The following is a 14,303-nucleotide window of genomic DNA, read 5'->3' on the forward strand; positions in this document are numbered from 1 at the left end:
TCACCTTGTGACCCCAATGTGCCGAGAGAGGGTCTCCCAGGGGCCACCTGTGGAGAGAGGCAGAGGGATCGGGTCAGGCCGCAAGCACCCAAAACCCTACTCCCTGCCCCCAAGAGGACCTTGGGAGCCCCATGGTCACAGAACATTGCCGGTCTCGGGGATGCTTGCAGAATGCTGCCTTTACTCCCAGGGAAACCAAGGCCCAGCCAAGGTGAGTCAGGAGGACTGGCCCACACGTTCCACCTGGCACAAGGACTTGCAACCAGGAGCTGAGACCAGCCACTCATCAGGGCCCGCCCCGGGGGTTGGTGGGGGCTGACTTCTTTCCATGCCTCAGTTTCTAAACTGTAGTATGGACACAACCATCATAGAACAAAAACAGGGACCCGAGCAGGCTGGGGGAATAGTGCCAGTCAGAACCTAGGCTGTGTAGGGACTGGGCCCAGGGCTCCCTCATCTGGACTCCTAGGGTGCTGATGTCAATCCTGTGGGCACCAGCTCACACTGTCCGTAGCACTGTCCGAAGCACTGTCCGTAGAATGAAGGGCACAGGGCAGCGGAGTGCACAGGGCATGGAAGGCCACCGGTGTCCCAGCCACCCCAAATGCTGGATTCTGGGGTGGGGAACTAGCGCTGTGCCATGCCCGGCCTGACCCTGGGCCCGAGCATCACCTGCATGTCACCTAGGCCATGTGGGCTGAACACACACTGTGGATGGGCCCTTGGGCCCGTATTAGGCAAAGCCTAGATGAGGCAGGGTGGCCTTCCCTAGGGCTGCAGCACCCCCACCTCCCCTGGCTAGCTCGGGAAGGCCACTAGCTCTCCCAGGCCCGTGGAAACTCACAGCTGGGCTCCAGAAGCTGGTACAGGTGGGGCACAGTGTGCAGGCATATCTGGAAGGTCAGGTGAGCTGCCAGGAAGATGAGGCTGAAAACCAGCAGGGCCCGGAGCAGGCGACGAGTGTGGCCTGTGGGCAGAGAGGGCAGGGGTGAGGCTGGCACAGGGCCCTTGTTTCACCCATCCTGGGGGACTCCCACCCAAGTACCACCTATGCAGGGGGAAACTGAGTCAGGAGCCAGGCCCAGGGAACCCCAAGCACAGGCAGGACCCTGTGTCTTGCCCCTGGCAGGGAGGCTATGGCTGCAGGGAGGGGTCTGCATCTCACCTCTGCTCTGAGAGGGTAGGCAGCTTGCACTCCTTGCCAGCTGAGCCCCTCACCCCCCGTCTGAGCTGTGAATCCCGGCTTCCTCCCCTAGTGCCTTCCAGCAGGAGCCCCAGAGTCTTAGTGCAGCCCACAGACCTGCCACCAAGGACTCGAGGAGCAGCACAGCCTCTCCCGATGCCTGGGGCATGGGGTCAGAGGTGTCACGCTTTCTCCTGCTCGTGTGTGAGCACCCGCCGGGAAAGCTGCCCCAACTGGGATGCTGGGCCCAGACGGGGCATAGGACGCCCAGGGGCAGCCCAGGCAGGACTTGGACAGCTTCACGGATGCTCATTGATATGTCCGTCCCAGCCTTCGACCCTCGGAGGCAGGGGTAAGTGAAGGGAGAGCAGGGTGGGGCCAGTGGAGCACTGGAAGGACAGATGGAAAATGAACGGAACGTCTGGCCCTCAGCCTGGGCTGGGCCAATGCTGCTGGGAGCACCAGGCCAAGAGCAGGGAGTGGCCAAGGGCCTCCCATAGGGGGAGGAGCCAGGCTACCTGTGGGGACAGAGCCTCCAGGCCAGGAGCCTACAGAGCCCCCCTCAGCTAGGCTGACTCCCCTCTGCCCTGCTCACCTATGCAGCCCCGCCCCTGCAGACTCACCAGAGGCACCCCTGCCCACCCCCTCGCACTCACTCTGCTCTGGAGCCACAGACACCTGGGGTCAGCCTCAGAGTACTACTAAGTGTCAGCCACTAGGCTCCCCATACCTGTGGGCTAGGGGGAAGCGCCAGGCTCAAGACCCCTCAGCAGGGGTTGCCCCAGCTGGCTCACATCTGACTGTCTTCCTGTCCAGCACCTCTCAGGCATCACCTGGCAAAGTGTCAGACATCACGCCTTCCCCCACCAAGCTCACTTCTCGGGTGGCCTGACTACAGGCCGCCACCAAGCTAAAGGTGCTGGAGCACTGGCTTTGTGGCTTTAACTCCCTGCCAGGTGGGGGCTGGATGAATACCATTTGGGAGAGGCAGGGAGGTTCAAGGGGATCTGTGCGTGAGCAGCAGGGGCAGGAGGTCCGGCCTGACTCATCCTGCTGACCCCACTCACCAAAGCTGGGTGCTCTCCCCAGCACCACACCTGAGCTTAGGTGCCATCTCAGGGAGGCAGGCCAACACCCTAGAGAGTCACATGCACGGCAGGAACAGGCGGCCCAGAGGGCAGGGCTGTGGGAGGTCGGAGCGCAAGGCTGGAGCAGGCAGGGTAGGGGGCGCTGAGCGGGGGGCAGGTGCTGGGTGCGCCCTGTCCTCGGGACCTCGAGGCCTGTGCACACCTTGGAAGTGTGGGTGCAGGCTCGCAGGAAGATGGGAAGTGGGCTGCCAGGCTGTGGACCTCAGGGGCAGAGGACCCAGCTGGCTCTTCCCAGAGTGCATCTGCAGGAACCACCTGACCCAGAGCGGGAATCCTGGGTTTGAGCCCCCCAAAACCGCTGGCAGTGCCCTCGGCAGGGACCTCTCCTCCCAGCCTCAGCTCATGGACCGCTACACTTCCAGCTCTGGGTCTCCCCACACTGCCCCTTCCCCATCTGCCCAGCCAGCGAGCAGCCTTCCTGGAAGGCTTGTCCCTGAAGGCCTGTCTGGGGCAGCCCAGGCATGACACCTCAGCTGGCTGTTGGCAGACCCCATCCTCTTGACAGGGTCCTGGCTCCTGGGGTGCGCATGGGGTTCCGGGAAGTGCTCTGAGAAGCCTGTAGTCCCACCAAGGCAGCTAAAGGCATGGGGTAGGCAGGACAGGGCAGGGGGCACAGCACAAGCCTGAGCCACGGGCCCTCGGAAGGGGGCTCTGCCCACAGGCCTGTGATCGCAGGATGCCTATGTCTGGAGGATGACCACAGTCACACCTGGGGGGGCTCACAGCCCCCCTCCAACACACCAGGTATCCTTACGGTGACCAGACACTGCGGGGAGAGCTAACCTGCTGACAGCACGGTGAGGGGTCAGGGGGGCAGAGGGGAGGAGGGTGAGGGAGGAGGGTTGTTCTAAGGCGGGGACAGGGTCTAAAGTCTCTAAGTGTTGAGCAGGTGGCTGGCACAGACCCCTGCAGATGTGCCTGCAGCCTCTGCTGCACCCCTGCCCCGCCCTGCCCCTCCCCTGCCCTGCCCCCAGGGGCTCTGCAGATGACAGGGCTAGAGTCGCCCAGAGGGGACCCACGCCTCCTCCTTGGGCTCAGGCAGCTGCATTCCCAGCTGACGCCCACATGGAGACCGGGCCAGGGGTCACCACCCTCGGGGCCCAGGCGGCATCAGACCTTCCACCAGAAGCCTCCGCAAGCATCCTACACTGAGGCTGGGCTCCAGGCACCGGCAGGCCTCCCATTTTCCCCTTTCCCACCCAGAAAAACCAGACAGCTGCCCCCATTCCCGAAGGGCCTCTGAGGGTAGGCAGATGGACAGAGGTCAGGCAGGGAAGTCCTCCCAGGGCCCCGTAAGTTCTCCCCACCTGGCCCCTCCCACTCTGGCTAACTGGCCCTCTACTGTCCATGAAGGCTCAGGGGAGAGGTGGGAGGGGAGGGCCCTGTGCCAGGCGGGCCTGTGGCCTGAGCTGGCCTGGCGCCCCCAGCAGCTCCCAGCTCTCCCCCTACGCTGCCCCCCACCCCAGAAGCCCTCACTGCCCTTTGCTCCCAGAATTCCACCTGCACTGCAAGCCCAGTGCCCCAGCAAGGAGGGGGCCCAATGGGGGCCAGAGCCAGAGGGATCAAGTGACACTGGACTGGCCAGTGCCATCAAGGATAATGTGGGGTGGGACGGGGCGCGGGTGCCTCTAGAAGCCAGGAAAGATGGGGAAACATCCTCCCCTGGAGACTCCAGGAGGAAGCAGCCCTGGGACGCTGGGAGTCTAGCCCACGACCGTGCTAGTCTTGTGGCCTCCAGACCAAGCGGGAGATGGTGTGAGCTGCAGATGCCACCAAAGGCCCAAACCAGCCAGCTGCACCCAGAACCTCGGAAAGCAGTGCCTACGGGCTGGTCCCCCTTAATGGGCCCTCTGCTGTCACGGCCAGCCTGGTCCTTGGCCCAGCTGGGCAACTGTTTCACTCATCTCTGCCAAACACTGGGGCACAGGCTGCTGACAGCTGCCTTCTTCCAGGGACCCCTGTTTGAGATTCGGAACCCCTCTTCCCCTTTGACACTGAGGGGACCTTCCCACCTGTGGCAGGCAGAGCAGCCTTGGGGACAGGTTTCCTGAAAAGCTGGGAAAATGGATGCTGAAGCATAGGGTGAGTGGGCGGCAGGAGCCCAGGGGGAGAGGGTCCTTTCAGAAACTCTGGACCCCATCTGCCCCCCTAGCACCCGGCTGCAGGTCTGCACTGTTCACAGCGGGCCTGCCTGAGCCACAAGGCAGGGAGCAGGGTGTCCGTCACAGCCCTGTCCCCACCTGCATGGGCCTCTCTGCTCTCAGCCTCCCCCTTGGTGGCTCCATGCCCTGAGCCCACATCTAGAGCCCCCAAGATGCAGCCACTCATGGGCTGCCCCACACGTGCATCTGGCATGCATGGGAGAACGAGACAGTGCCCACCCTCCAGGAGCTCAGGATCCACGCGGAGACCTGGCGCTCCCAGCTACCCCAACTACAAGGTGAAGCCCCACAGAGCACAGGCAAACACGGAGGAGCCTCACCTTGCAGGGGGTGGGAACGGGAGAGGGAGCCCGCAGGAAGAGGGGCGTGCCGGGGAAGCCCAGGGCGGATCTATCAGATGCCCCCATGACGGAGTCAGAGAGGAAGTGCTGAAGTCAGCCCGGGTCGGCAAGGGAAAATGAAACTTGGGACTACCCATCCTTCACCCCAGCTGCTAAACTCCCCCGGGCTCCTGCGGAGTGTGCGTGTGGACCAGGAGCTCCGAGGCCCCCAGCGCCCCTCCAGGCAGGAGCCAGTGCCCAAGCCCTTACCTGGGAAGCCGCGCCGACAGGGGCCCGGGAACCAGGGCAGCAGCAGCAGGAAGAGCAGATAGACCAGAGACAGCGCGTTATAGCGGAACAGGCAGGCTGCAGGGGAGGAGAGGGCAGTTAGCATGGCCACGGGGGTGGGGGGGCTGGGGCTGTGCCCGGACACTGCCTCCGGCTCACCCCCAACACCGCCCCCAAAACCACCCCAACATCACCCCGAAATACCACCCCATCACCCCGAAATACCACCCCAACATCACCCCCAATACCACCCCAACATCACCCCCAAAACCACCCCAACATCACCCCGAAATACCACCCCATCACCCCAAAATACCACCCCAACATCACCCCCAATACCACCCCAACATCACCCCCAAACACCACCCCACATCACCCCCAAACACCACCCCACATCATCTCCAAACACCCCACATCACCCCCAAATACCACCCTAACATCACCCCCAAATACCACCCCGGACATTACTTCCCAACACCACCCCCAAACACCATCCCCAACATCACCCCCAAATACCACCCCTGGACATTGCCCAAGACCACCCCCAAACACCACCCCAGCATTACCCCCAATACCACCCCCAACATCACCCCGAAATACTACCTCAACATCACCACCAAATACCACCCCCAACATCACCCCCAAACATTGCCCCCCAAATGCCACCCCAAAATCACCCCCAACATCACCCCCAAATAGTACCCCCAACACCGTCCCCCAAACACCACCCCTAAATCACCCCCAAATACCACCTTCAATCTCACCTCCAACAGCACCCCATCAACCACCAAACACCACCCCCAGATATCAATCCTCAAATATCACACCACCCCCAGATACTACCCCAGACATCACCCCCCAACATTGCCCCAAAAAGACCCCCAGACATCACTCAACACTGCCCCCCAACACTACCCCAATATCACCTCCAAATACCACCCCTAAACCCCCAGACATCACCCAACACTGCCCCCCAAACACCACCCCAACATCACCCCAAATACCACACCCAAACCACCCCAGACATCACCCAACACTGCCCCCCAAACACCACCCCAACATCACACCCAAATACCACCCCCAGACATCACCCCTCAACACTGCCCCCCAATACCACACCTAATATCACCCCTAAATATCACCTCCAAATGTCCCCCGGTAATGTCCCCCAAATCACCTTGGCCACTGCCCCCAGACGTGTCCTGCCTAGATGCTGTGCTGGTTACCACGCAAGGCTCCCTGCCTCCCCGCACGTGAGCAGGCCCTCTAAACGTGTGACCTGTCACCTACCACTCAGGACTCACACACTGTTGTACTCTGTGCAGACAATGCCCCCGTCACCTGTCACTCAGAGCATGTACACAGTCACATCACGTCCTTCTGCAACTCGTCCCACTGGCCAACATCACGTAATGCGACTTCTCCACACGCACAAGCACACACACCCGCACAGGGCCTCGTCCCGTCCGCCCGTGTCTCGGGCACACACCACGTGGGGTCCGCCCTGCGGGGCCCCCATGGCCAGTGACCACGTGTTCCTTTCTTACGATGTACGGTTTCAGGGGCGCCTGGACGGCTCAGGTCGTGACCTCAGGGTCCGGGGATGGAGCCCCTGCACTAGGCTCGGCGCTCAGCGGGGAGTCGCTTGGCTGCTGAGCAGAGCAGGGGAGGGGACGCCGCGCCCGTTGTTCCCGCCTCGCTCTCAACCCGGGGCCATGGCCTCCCCCAGCACGCGGGCACCCCGTGGACCGGGTGCAGCAGGGAGGCTGGGGGCCTGGGGCTCATGGGGGAATCGGGGGTGGTTGGGGGGTGCCGGGGGAGATGTCCTGATGGGGGGCCCTCTCAGCCTTTCCTGGGGTACCAGAGAGGGGGCTGGGCCAGAGAGTGTGTGCAGCCCTGAGCGGCCGCCCGCCAGGGCCTCCTCTGCCCCCTGCTCCTCCGTCACCCCCAGGAGCAAGCAGGCCCAGGCTGACCCAAGAGGACAGAACAGACGGCTAAGGGCACCGGTGCCTCCCACGGATCTGTCCCCCTCCTGGACGTCCCCCTAAGCAGAGGGACCCCGCTGTCCTCACTGCTGCCCAGGACTCCCTCCCCCCCTCAGACTCCCAGGCGTGAACTGTGACCCAGCAAGGCGGCAGACATTCAGGTGGTGGCCGTGCGGACAGAGCCCAAACCAACCAACCTGGACCAGGGATGGGGGCAGGGGGTGATGCCAAAAACAAGCCAGCGGCCGGACTGCCATCACAGGGCTAGGAGCGAGCTAGGATAACAGTGCCTCCAGGGAGCCCGGGGATGCCACTGCCCCGGCCTTCCAAGCACAGGGTCCTCTTGTGGGGTCACCAGGCCCGCATTGTCCCAGCGACCACCAGCTGCCCCTCGCTGGCCAGTGGGGAGATGGGAGGGGGGTAACCTTCCTCCCTCCACAGGGCATTCCTTCTGTGCCAGGAGGAAAGTCCAGTTCTCCCAGCCCCTTGCTGTTTTTTTTTTTTTTTAAGATTTTATTTATTCATGAGAGACAGAGAGAGAGAGACAGAGACAGAGAGGCAGAGACACTGGCAGAGGGAGAAGCAGGCTCCCTGCAGGGAGCCCGATGTGGGACTCGATCCCGGAACCTTGGGATCACGCCCAGAGTCAAAGGCAGGTGCTCAACCACTAAGCCACCCAAGCGTTCCCCCTCCCCCTTGCCGTTTAGACAGGCCTCTGCTGGACTCTTATCCTCCCACCCCGGAGGCCAGGACAACGGAGGGGCTTCTGCTCCCATAGAACCTAGGCCACTGAGACCCCTGAACCCCACCAATACCCCAGCCCACACCACAGGTCACCAGCAGGGTCAGGGTTCCGTGCCCACCTTGGCCTGTCCTCCATCCTGGCTTTGTCCTGGGGCCCGAGGCCCTCACCCAGATCAGGAGCTTGGGTGTGGCAGGGAAGCTAAGAGGAGGGGACAACAGGAAGACCTGTGTGGGCAGCATGCCCCAGGCCTCGGTGTCCGCATCTGTACATCGGGGTTCACACAACCACCTGTCCAGAGGGTGAGCCTGACTCTCAGACCCGATGGGCAGCCAGGGCGGGGACAGGAGGCTCCAGGGCCCTCCCACCAACCCTGACTGGGCCCCTCCTATCATTCCCACGAGGAGGCCCAGGCTGGCACTCCAGCTCACCCTGCAGCCTTCCCTCCCAGCCCAGGCGCCGCCCCTGACGCAAGGGTGCCTCCTCCTTCCATTACACACACTGGCCACAGCAACCGGCTCAACCAGAAATATGAAGTTTCGCAGCAATTGCGCATTTTCACTTAAAAAAAAAAAGTCCATCTGATCTGGCCCAAGAGGCAGGAGGGAAAACCATTTACGGCAAAGGCTTCTCAAGCTCCTGTATCCCAGGGCCGTGCTTCCCAGCCCCTGGGATCTGCCTCGCCCCGCCACAGCGCCAGCCCCAGAGAGGGGGGCACCCCCCTTCCTACCAGCCAGGTCCGTCCACCCATCCTCCACTCACCTACACAGGCAACCTTCTCCTGAGGCCCTGTTCACAGGCCCTGCCCCAAGGCACTCACGCTCCGAACTGCCAGGGCTGCCTGATACTCAGGGAGCACCTGGTGGCCAGGAGGGAGCAACCCCGCGGGCCAGGAGGGCATCTGCTGTGCAGCCCCAGGGAGGCTCCTGGAGGCAGAAGCACAGCTTGGAGGGCAGAACAGGATGGTGCCTTCACAATCCCTGGGCCTGGCTAATGAGCAGACCCCGAGGCTGGGATGGGGAAGCCTGACAGGAGTGCTTCGGTTTGGGAAGACGGAAAGTTCTGGGATTGGTTGCACAATACTGAAAACACATTTAATGCCACTGAACTGCATGCTTGAAAGTGATTAAGATGGGGCACCTGGGGGGCTCCGTCAGTGAAGCATCTGCCTGTGGCAGGTCATGATCTCAGGGTCCTGGGATCGAGCCCCATGTTGGGCTCTCTGCTCCATGGGGAGCCTGCTTCTCCCTCATGCATGCTCACTCTCTCTCAAATAAGTAAAATCTTTTTATGGTCAAAATGATCAATTTTATGTTATGTGTCTTTTTCTTGTTTTTTTGTTTTGTTTTGTTTTTTGTTTTTTTTTTTTTTTCATTTTTAAGTGATCTCTACACCCAACATGGGGCCTGAACTCACAACCCTGAGATCAAGAGTCATGTGCTTGGGGTGATCAGCTGGCTCAATGGGAAGCGTGTGAGACTCTTGATCTCAAGGTCATGAGTTCAAGTGCCACACTGGGTATAGAGATGACTTTAAAATAAAATTTAAAAATAAACAAATTGCATGGCCTACTGACTGAGCCAGCCAGGAGTCCCATGTTCTGTATCTTTTACCAAAATAAAAGCATAAACAAACATCTCCCGCGTTCAGTAAGGGATGTCAGGAACCAGAGCCCACGGGGCAGGGGCCAGAGCACGGTCTGCTGCTGCCTGTGGAGCCGAACAGTCCCCGGCCTCTCCCCACACCCAGGCTGAGCAGGAAGGAAAGAATCTCTGAGAGGCTTATCTGCCCAAAGCAGGAAATTGGAGATGAAGAATCAGGAAGAGCAGGGTCAGAGGGCCAGCTGGGCAGGTGGGGGGGTGGGGGTGCCAGATGACCCCCCCGCCCCCCACCCCTTCACTTCTCTGTTGTTCACTTGGGCTCCCAACACATGTGACTGGCCCGGTGGAAGGCATGGTCTGGGCTTGGTGGATGGGGGCACAGCAAGAAGGGGAGGGAGAGGCCGTGTGTGCCCTAGGAGGCGGTGTCTCCACCTTTCGGAGGTACCCTGGGATGTCTCGGGGGGCAGGCCACCAGTGCCACTGGAACACACCAGCTCGTGTGGAGACAGTCCATGTGAAGGGCCAGACCGGCTGCCACCCCTCACTCCTCTTCTGCCATTAGGCTGGCACCAGGCAGGTGGGTGGCCCTCGGACAGCACTGGACACCGGCCCCAGGGACATGAGTGAGGGACGGTGGCCCGCTGGCTCCCAGCTCCAGCAGGGCAGCTGGGTAACAGAAGGGGCTCAGGTCCCATTCTCAGCCAGCCGCCCTCCCCAATGTCAGGGACCGCGGACAGGGCAGGAGGCTGGCCAGCAAGGGAGCAGAGGCAAACAGGCCGCAGGAGCGGAACCAGGCCACTGCTCACGATCCCCCTCAGTTCGGATGAGGATGGGGAGGGTCCCAGAGAGGAAAGGCCTCTGCAGGGTACAGCCGGACTCAGGTCCACAGGCAGGGCTCCAAGGGTGCTCCACCCAGCCATCGAGGCTGCCGGGCTCAGTGCGCCTGTGGCTGCAGAGGCGGCCCAGGGTATCAGAGCACGCTGCCTGGAAGAGGCGGCATGTCCTTGGGCCTTGCAGACAACTCAGACTGGGGCAAGGCCAGAGGAAGTCTTGGTGAGCCCCAGGCTAATGCAGAGAAGGAAGAAACTCAGCTGGAGGGGACCTGGCCTGCCCTGCCCAGGCAGCCCCCACCTCCCCACCCAGGCTGCCCAGGCTGGCCTGTGACCTCATGGGGGAAATATGCCTCTTCCCGAGCCAGGAACAATAGGTTGGGGGTGGGGGGAGAGCGAGCCTGGCTGGGCAGGAAAGGGCTCCCTCCTGCCTGGCCCCTCACGCGCCCCCCCCCACCAGCACATGCTTAACCCTTTACAGACCCTCCCACAGCAGGCCGGAGCCCACACGGCCACCTCCAGCAAGCAGCCCCTGGATCCCCCCTCGCCCCCACATCCCTCAGGTGACAGAACTGGGGGCTCAGCTGCAGCCAGGTCAGGAAGGGAAGGTGGGGACACCACAGTGCTCAGCTGGGACATTCTATGCACAGGGCAGGACCCCACGGCCCCCCCCATGGGGGGACCCCAGGGACCCTGCATCAGCACACGTTTCCTGGGATGGGTCCCCTGCAGCTGGCCTGGGTGTCAGGTGGGTCTCGACCTTTGCCACCACCTCCCTCCTGCGGGAGTGCAACTCTGAGCCTGTTCCCCAGTCTGTAAAGCAGAGTGAACAAAGCACCCACAGCATGAAAGGCCGTAGGGGTGAGGTGTGACCACTTCACATGCCAACAGGGGCTTCGATGACCCCGAGGTGGGCATCTCAGTACCACCTGCAGGGGGGGTCCAGGAAACAAACACTGCTGGCGGGACCCACAGGCCGGCACTGCACGCCGAGCAGAAGCAGTGTGGAAAGGCAGAGGTCAGCGTGGACTTAGTGACCTCGGGGGCTCACAGGGCCTCTGGCTGCCGGGGGACAGAAGCTCTGGTGTCACGCCAGGGCCCGTGTCAGCACGAGAAGCTGACAGTGTCTCTAGGAGAGGCCAGGAGGCCTGGATGGGGGCCACCACCCATGCCCTACAGGATAGCCTACAGGAGGGACATGGGGCAGAGAGGGTTGTTCCAGGGCTAGCAGGTCTGTGGGGGCAGCTACGGGTAGGCGGGGCCACACCAGGGCCTGGGCAGAGCTGCCCATCCTCCCAGCAGGTCCCTCTCAGGGGTGCCAGGACCTCAGAGGGCAAGGCACTTCCCCTTCTTCCTGCCACCCTCCTGCAGGGGTGAGGCCCTGAGGATCGGGGTGAGGCCCTGAGGACGGGGCCTGGGCCACTCGGTCACAGCAAGATGGGCCGAGGCTGCAGGCTGAGTGGTCTGGAAGCAGGTGTACAACATAGCAGCAAACGTCTTCACCCTCTTCTGGGCTTCGGGCTCCCAACCTGTGAAACTGGGGAGCCAAGGGGCTGGAGTCTGAAATCTGGTGGCTCTGCAGGGGACTCTGTATGCCTGTTTCCTCCACTGGTGGGGGGACCCCAACTCTGCACCCTCCGGGTCCCCTGCCAGAGAACAGTGCCCAGCTCAAGGCAGGAGAGGATGAACGCAGGCCTACCCTCAGGCACCCCAACGCCACACCCACATCACCGCCGCCACCTATGCACAGGATTCCTCTTGTGTAAACCAAAACAGAAACAGGATTCATGCGTGTCAATGCACATACGATCCCGGATGGGACTTTACCCAGTGGCAGTTGGTGTTCCCCTGAGTAGAGGGTCCTTTTTTTTTTTTTTTTTTTTTTTAATTTTTATTTATTTTATGATAGTCACAGAGAGAGAGAGAGAGAGAGGCAGAGACACAGGCAGAGGGAGAAGCAGGCTCCATGCACCGGGAGCCCGACGTGGGATTCGATCCCGGGTCTCCAGGATCGCGCCCTGGGCCAAAGGCAGGCGCTAAACCACTGTGCCACCCAGGGATCCCCAAATTTTTTTTTTTTATTTATGATAGTCACACAGAGAGAGAGAGAGAGGCAGAGACATAGGCAGAGGGAGAAGCAGGCTCCATTCCCCGGGAGCCCGACATGGGATTCGATCCTGGGTCTCCAGGATCGCGCCCTGGGCCAAAGGCAGGCACTAAACCACTGCGCCACCCAGGGTTCCCAGAGGGTCCTTTTCTCATCATGTGTCCTGGGTGGTTAACAAGTGAACAGGCCCCAGAGATGAAAGACTGGGAGGGACCCAGCACAGAAGGGGTCAGACATGTGGCTCAGGCATTCCTGCTCCACAGCGGCCACGGGCTGGTGGGGGCACAACTCATCCAAGTCCCCAAGGCACCGTGGCAGCGGCAAGAGTAGACTTACCCTCTCCTGCCCCGGGCAGGTACCTCTCAGGCCTGCCTTCTGCCACCAGCCTGGCAAAGCCCTGGGGAGGCCAGGTGGGGCCCAGGGACTGTGGGTCAGGGTCCCAGGTGACCACTGCCTAGCCAGGGCAGCTGCAGCAGTGGGGGGCGGTCTCAATTTGAGCCCCACGGCTCCCACCCCCACCCACCGTGGGTCCCGGGAGCTGCTCACTCTGCCTTACTTGGCTTGCAGGAGAAACCCGTAAACACTTCCCTACTAGTTTCTGCCAGAGGGCGGGGGGTGGGGGCAGACGTGGCACAGGGGCTGGGCTGTCCCTCACCCTATCCTAGAGCTGCCCTCGAGACAGGGCCTCCTGGCCCCCACAGCACTCGGGTGGCCACACCTGCCCTGCTTCCCTATAAACCCTGAAGCCAGGCCCTGACCCAGAAGGACCAGAGGTTTGGATCTATCCCACCTTTCTGAAAGAGGAAGATGGGGAGGTCGGCCTGGGAGGGAGCTGGCCTGACCAGAGTCCCCTTTCCCCTCTGGGGACAGGACCGTGGTCATGGAAGGCAAGTATAGGCTGGCACCCATGGAGCACGAGCCAAAGGCAGCGGGGGGGAAGGGAGCCCAAGGGACTCCCCCACCTCACTGGCCGCCCAAGCAAGGCCCATGGGCCCTGCAGGAACCCCCGGCACCTGCACCTGCATGCTCCACTCACACATCCCACCGCCTGCGCCTCGCCCCCATGAAACACTCCCTGCGCCCCAGGGCGCCATGCCCCTGCCACCCTCCACCCAGGAAGCCAACCTCGGTAAGGGGCCCACTCTGCTGTCCCCAGGTGGCTCCAGTACCGTCCACAGCGCCACTCAGGCCCAGAAAAGGGGGTGCCTGCAGGCTGGCCTCAGGGATACAGAGCACCAGCTGCGACCAGTTTACAAAGCTCTAAGACCCAGGAGGCCTTCCGAGGGTCCTTCCCTGTCCCGGGACGGGAGCTGGCCTGAACTCAGCAGAGGATAGGGCAGATGCACCGCGAGGGCCCTGTGGGGTGGCCCAGGACACCACAAGGGCCCCCGCAGCCGATGCCAAGGACACTGTGTTACCTACTCGGAACCCAGCCAAGAGCCCAGGGCCCTGCTGCAGCCGAGGGTTTAATTAGCACGGGCCGGGACACTGGGTTTTATGGCTCTCCCGACTTCACAGGGCAGGGCCCCTCCCCGGGCCAGCTCCATGAAGCTACGGTGACTCCCAGGCCTGAGGGGGAACCCAGTGGCCACTGTGGGCTGGGGACAGCGACGGGGTACCCAGAGACACCCAGCACAGGCCTCCCACCCAGTCCTCATGGGTCGGGGAGCCCAGGTGCCCTTCCAGCCTCACCAGACTGCCCTTCCAAGCGGCTTCAGAGGTGAGGAGGGCAGCTGCAGAGCAACAGTGCAGGACGGCACAGGTGAGGGCAGGACCCACGGGTGTCCAGGCATCCGGAGACCTGACTGATGCCACGAGGCCCCTGCTGTGCAGATCAGGCACCCTAAAGCAGGCTGGTGGGCGGTGTGGGAAGCCCAGCTGCGTGACCATCTGCAGACCCTCTGACCCCGAAGTGTCATAAGTGGAGCCACCACACG

General features: G+C 62.1%; 1 protein-coding gene across 4 annotated transcripts in view; it reads right to left on the minus strand.

Annotated features, from left to right (window-relative positions):
- The window catches only part of PIEZO1 (piezo type mechanosensitive ion channel component 1 (Er blood group)), a 56,100-nt gene that overhangs the window by 22,838 nt on the left and 18,959 nt on the right, over positions 1 to 14,303 (minus strand). For all 4 annotated transcript variants that reach the window (XM_077891121.1, XM_077891122.1, XM_077891119.1 and 1 more), the window contains exons 2-4: positions 5,084 to 5,179; positions 845 to 967; positions 5 to 47 (exon numbers count right to left, since the gene is read on the minus strand). In XM_077891121.1, coding sequence (XP_077747247.1) covers positions 5 to 47; positions 845 to 967; positions 5,084 to 5,179 — 262 coding nt within the window. The remainder of the gene's footprint in view (positions 1 to 4; positions 48 to 844; positions 968 to 5,083; positions 5,180 to 14,303) is intronic.

Source organism: Canis aureus, chromosome 3 (assembly GCF_053574225.1).
Source record: "Canis aureus isolate CA01 chromosome 3, VMU_Caureus_v.1.0, whole genome shotgun sequence".
Classification (NCBI taxonomy): Eukaryota; Metazoa; Chordata; class Mammalia; order Carnivora; family Canidae; genus Canis; species Canis aureus.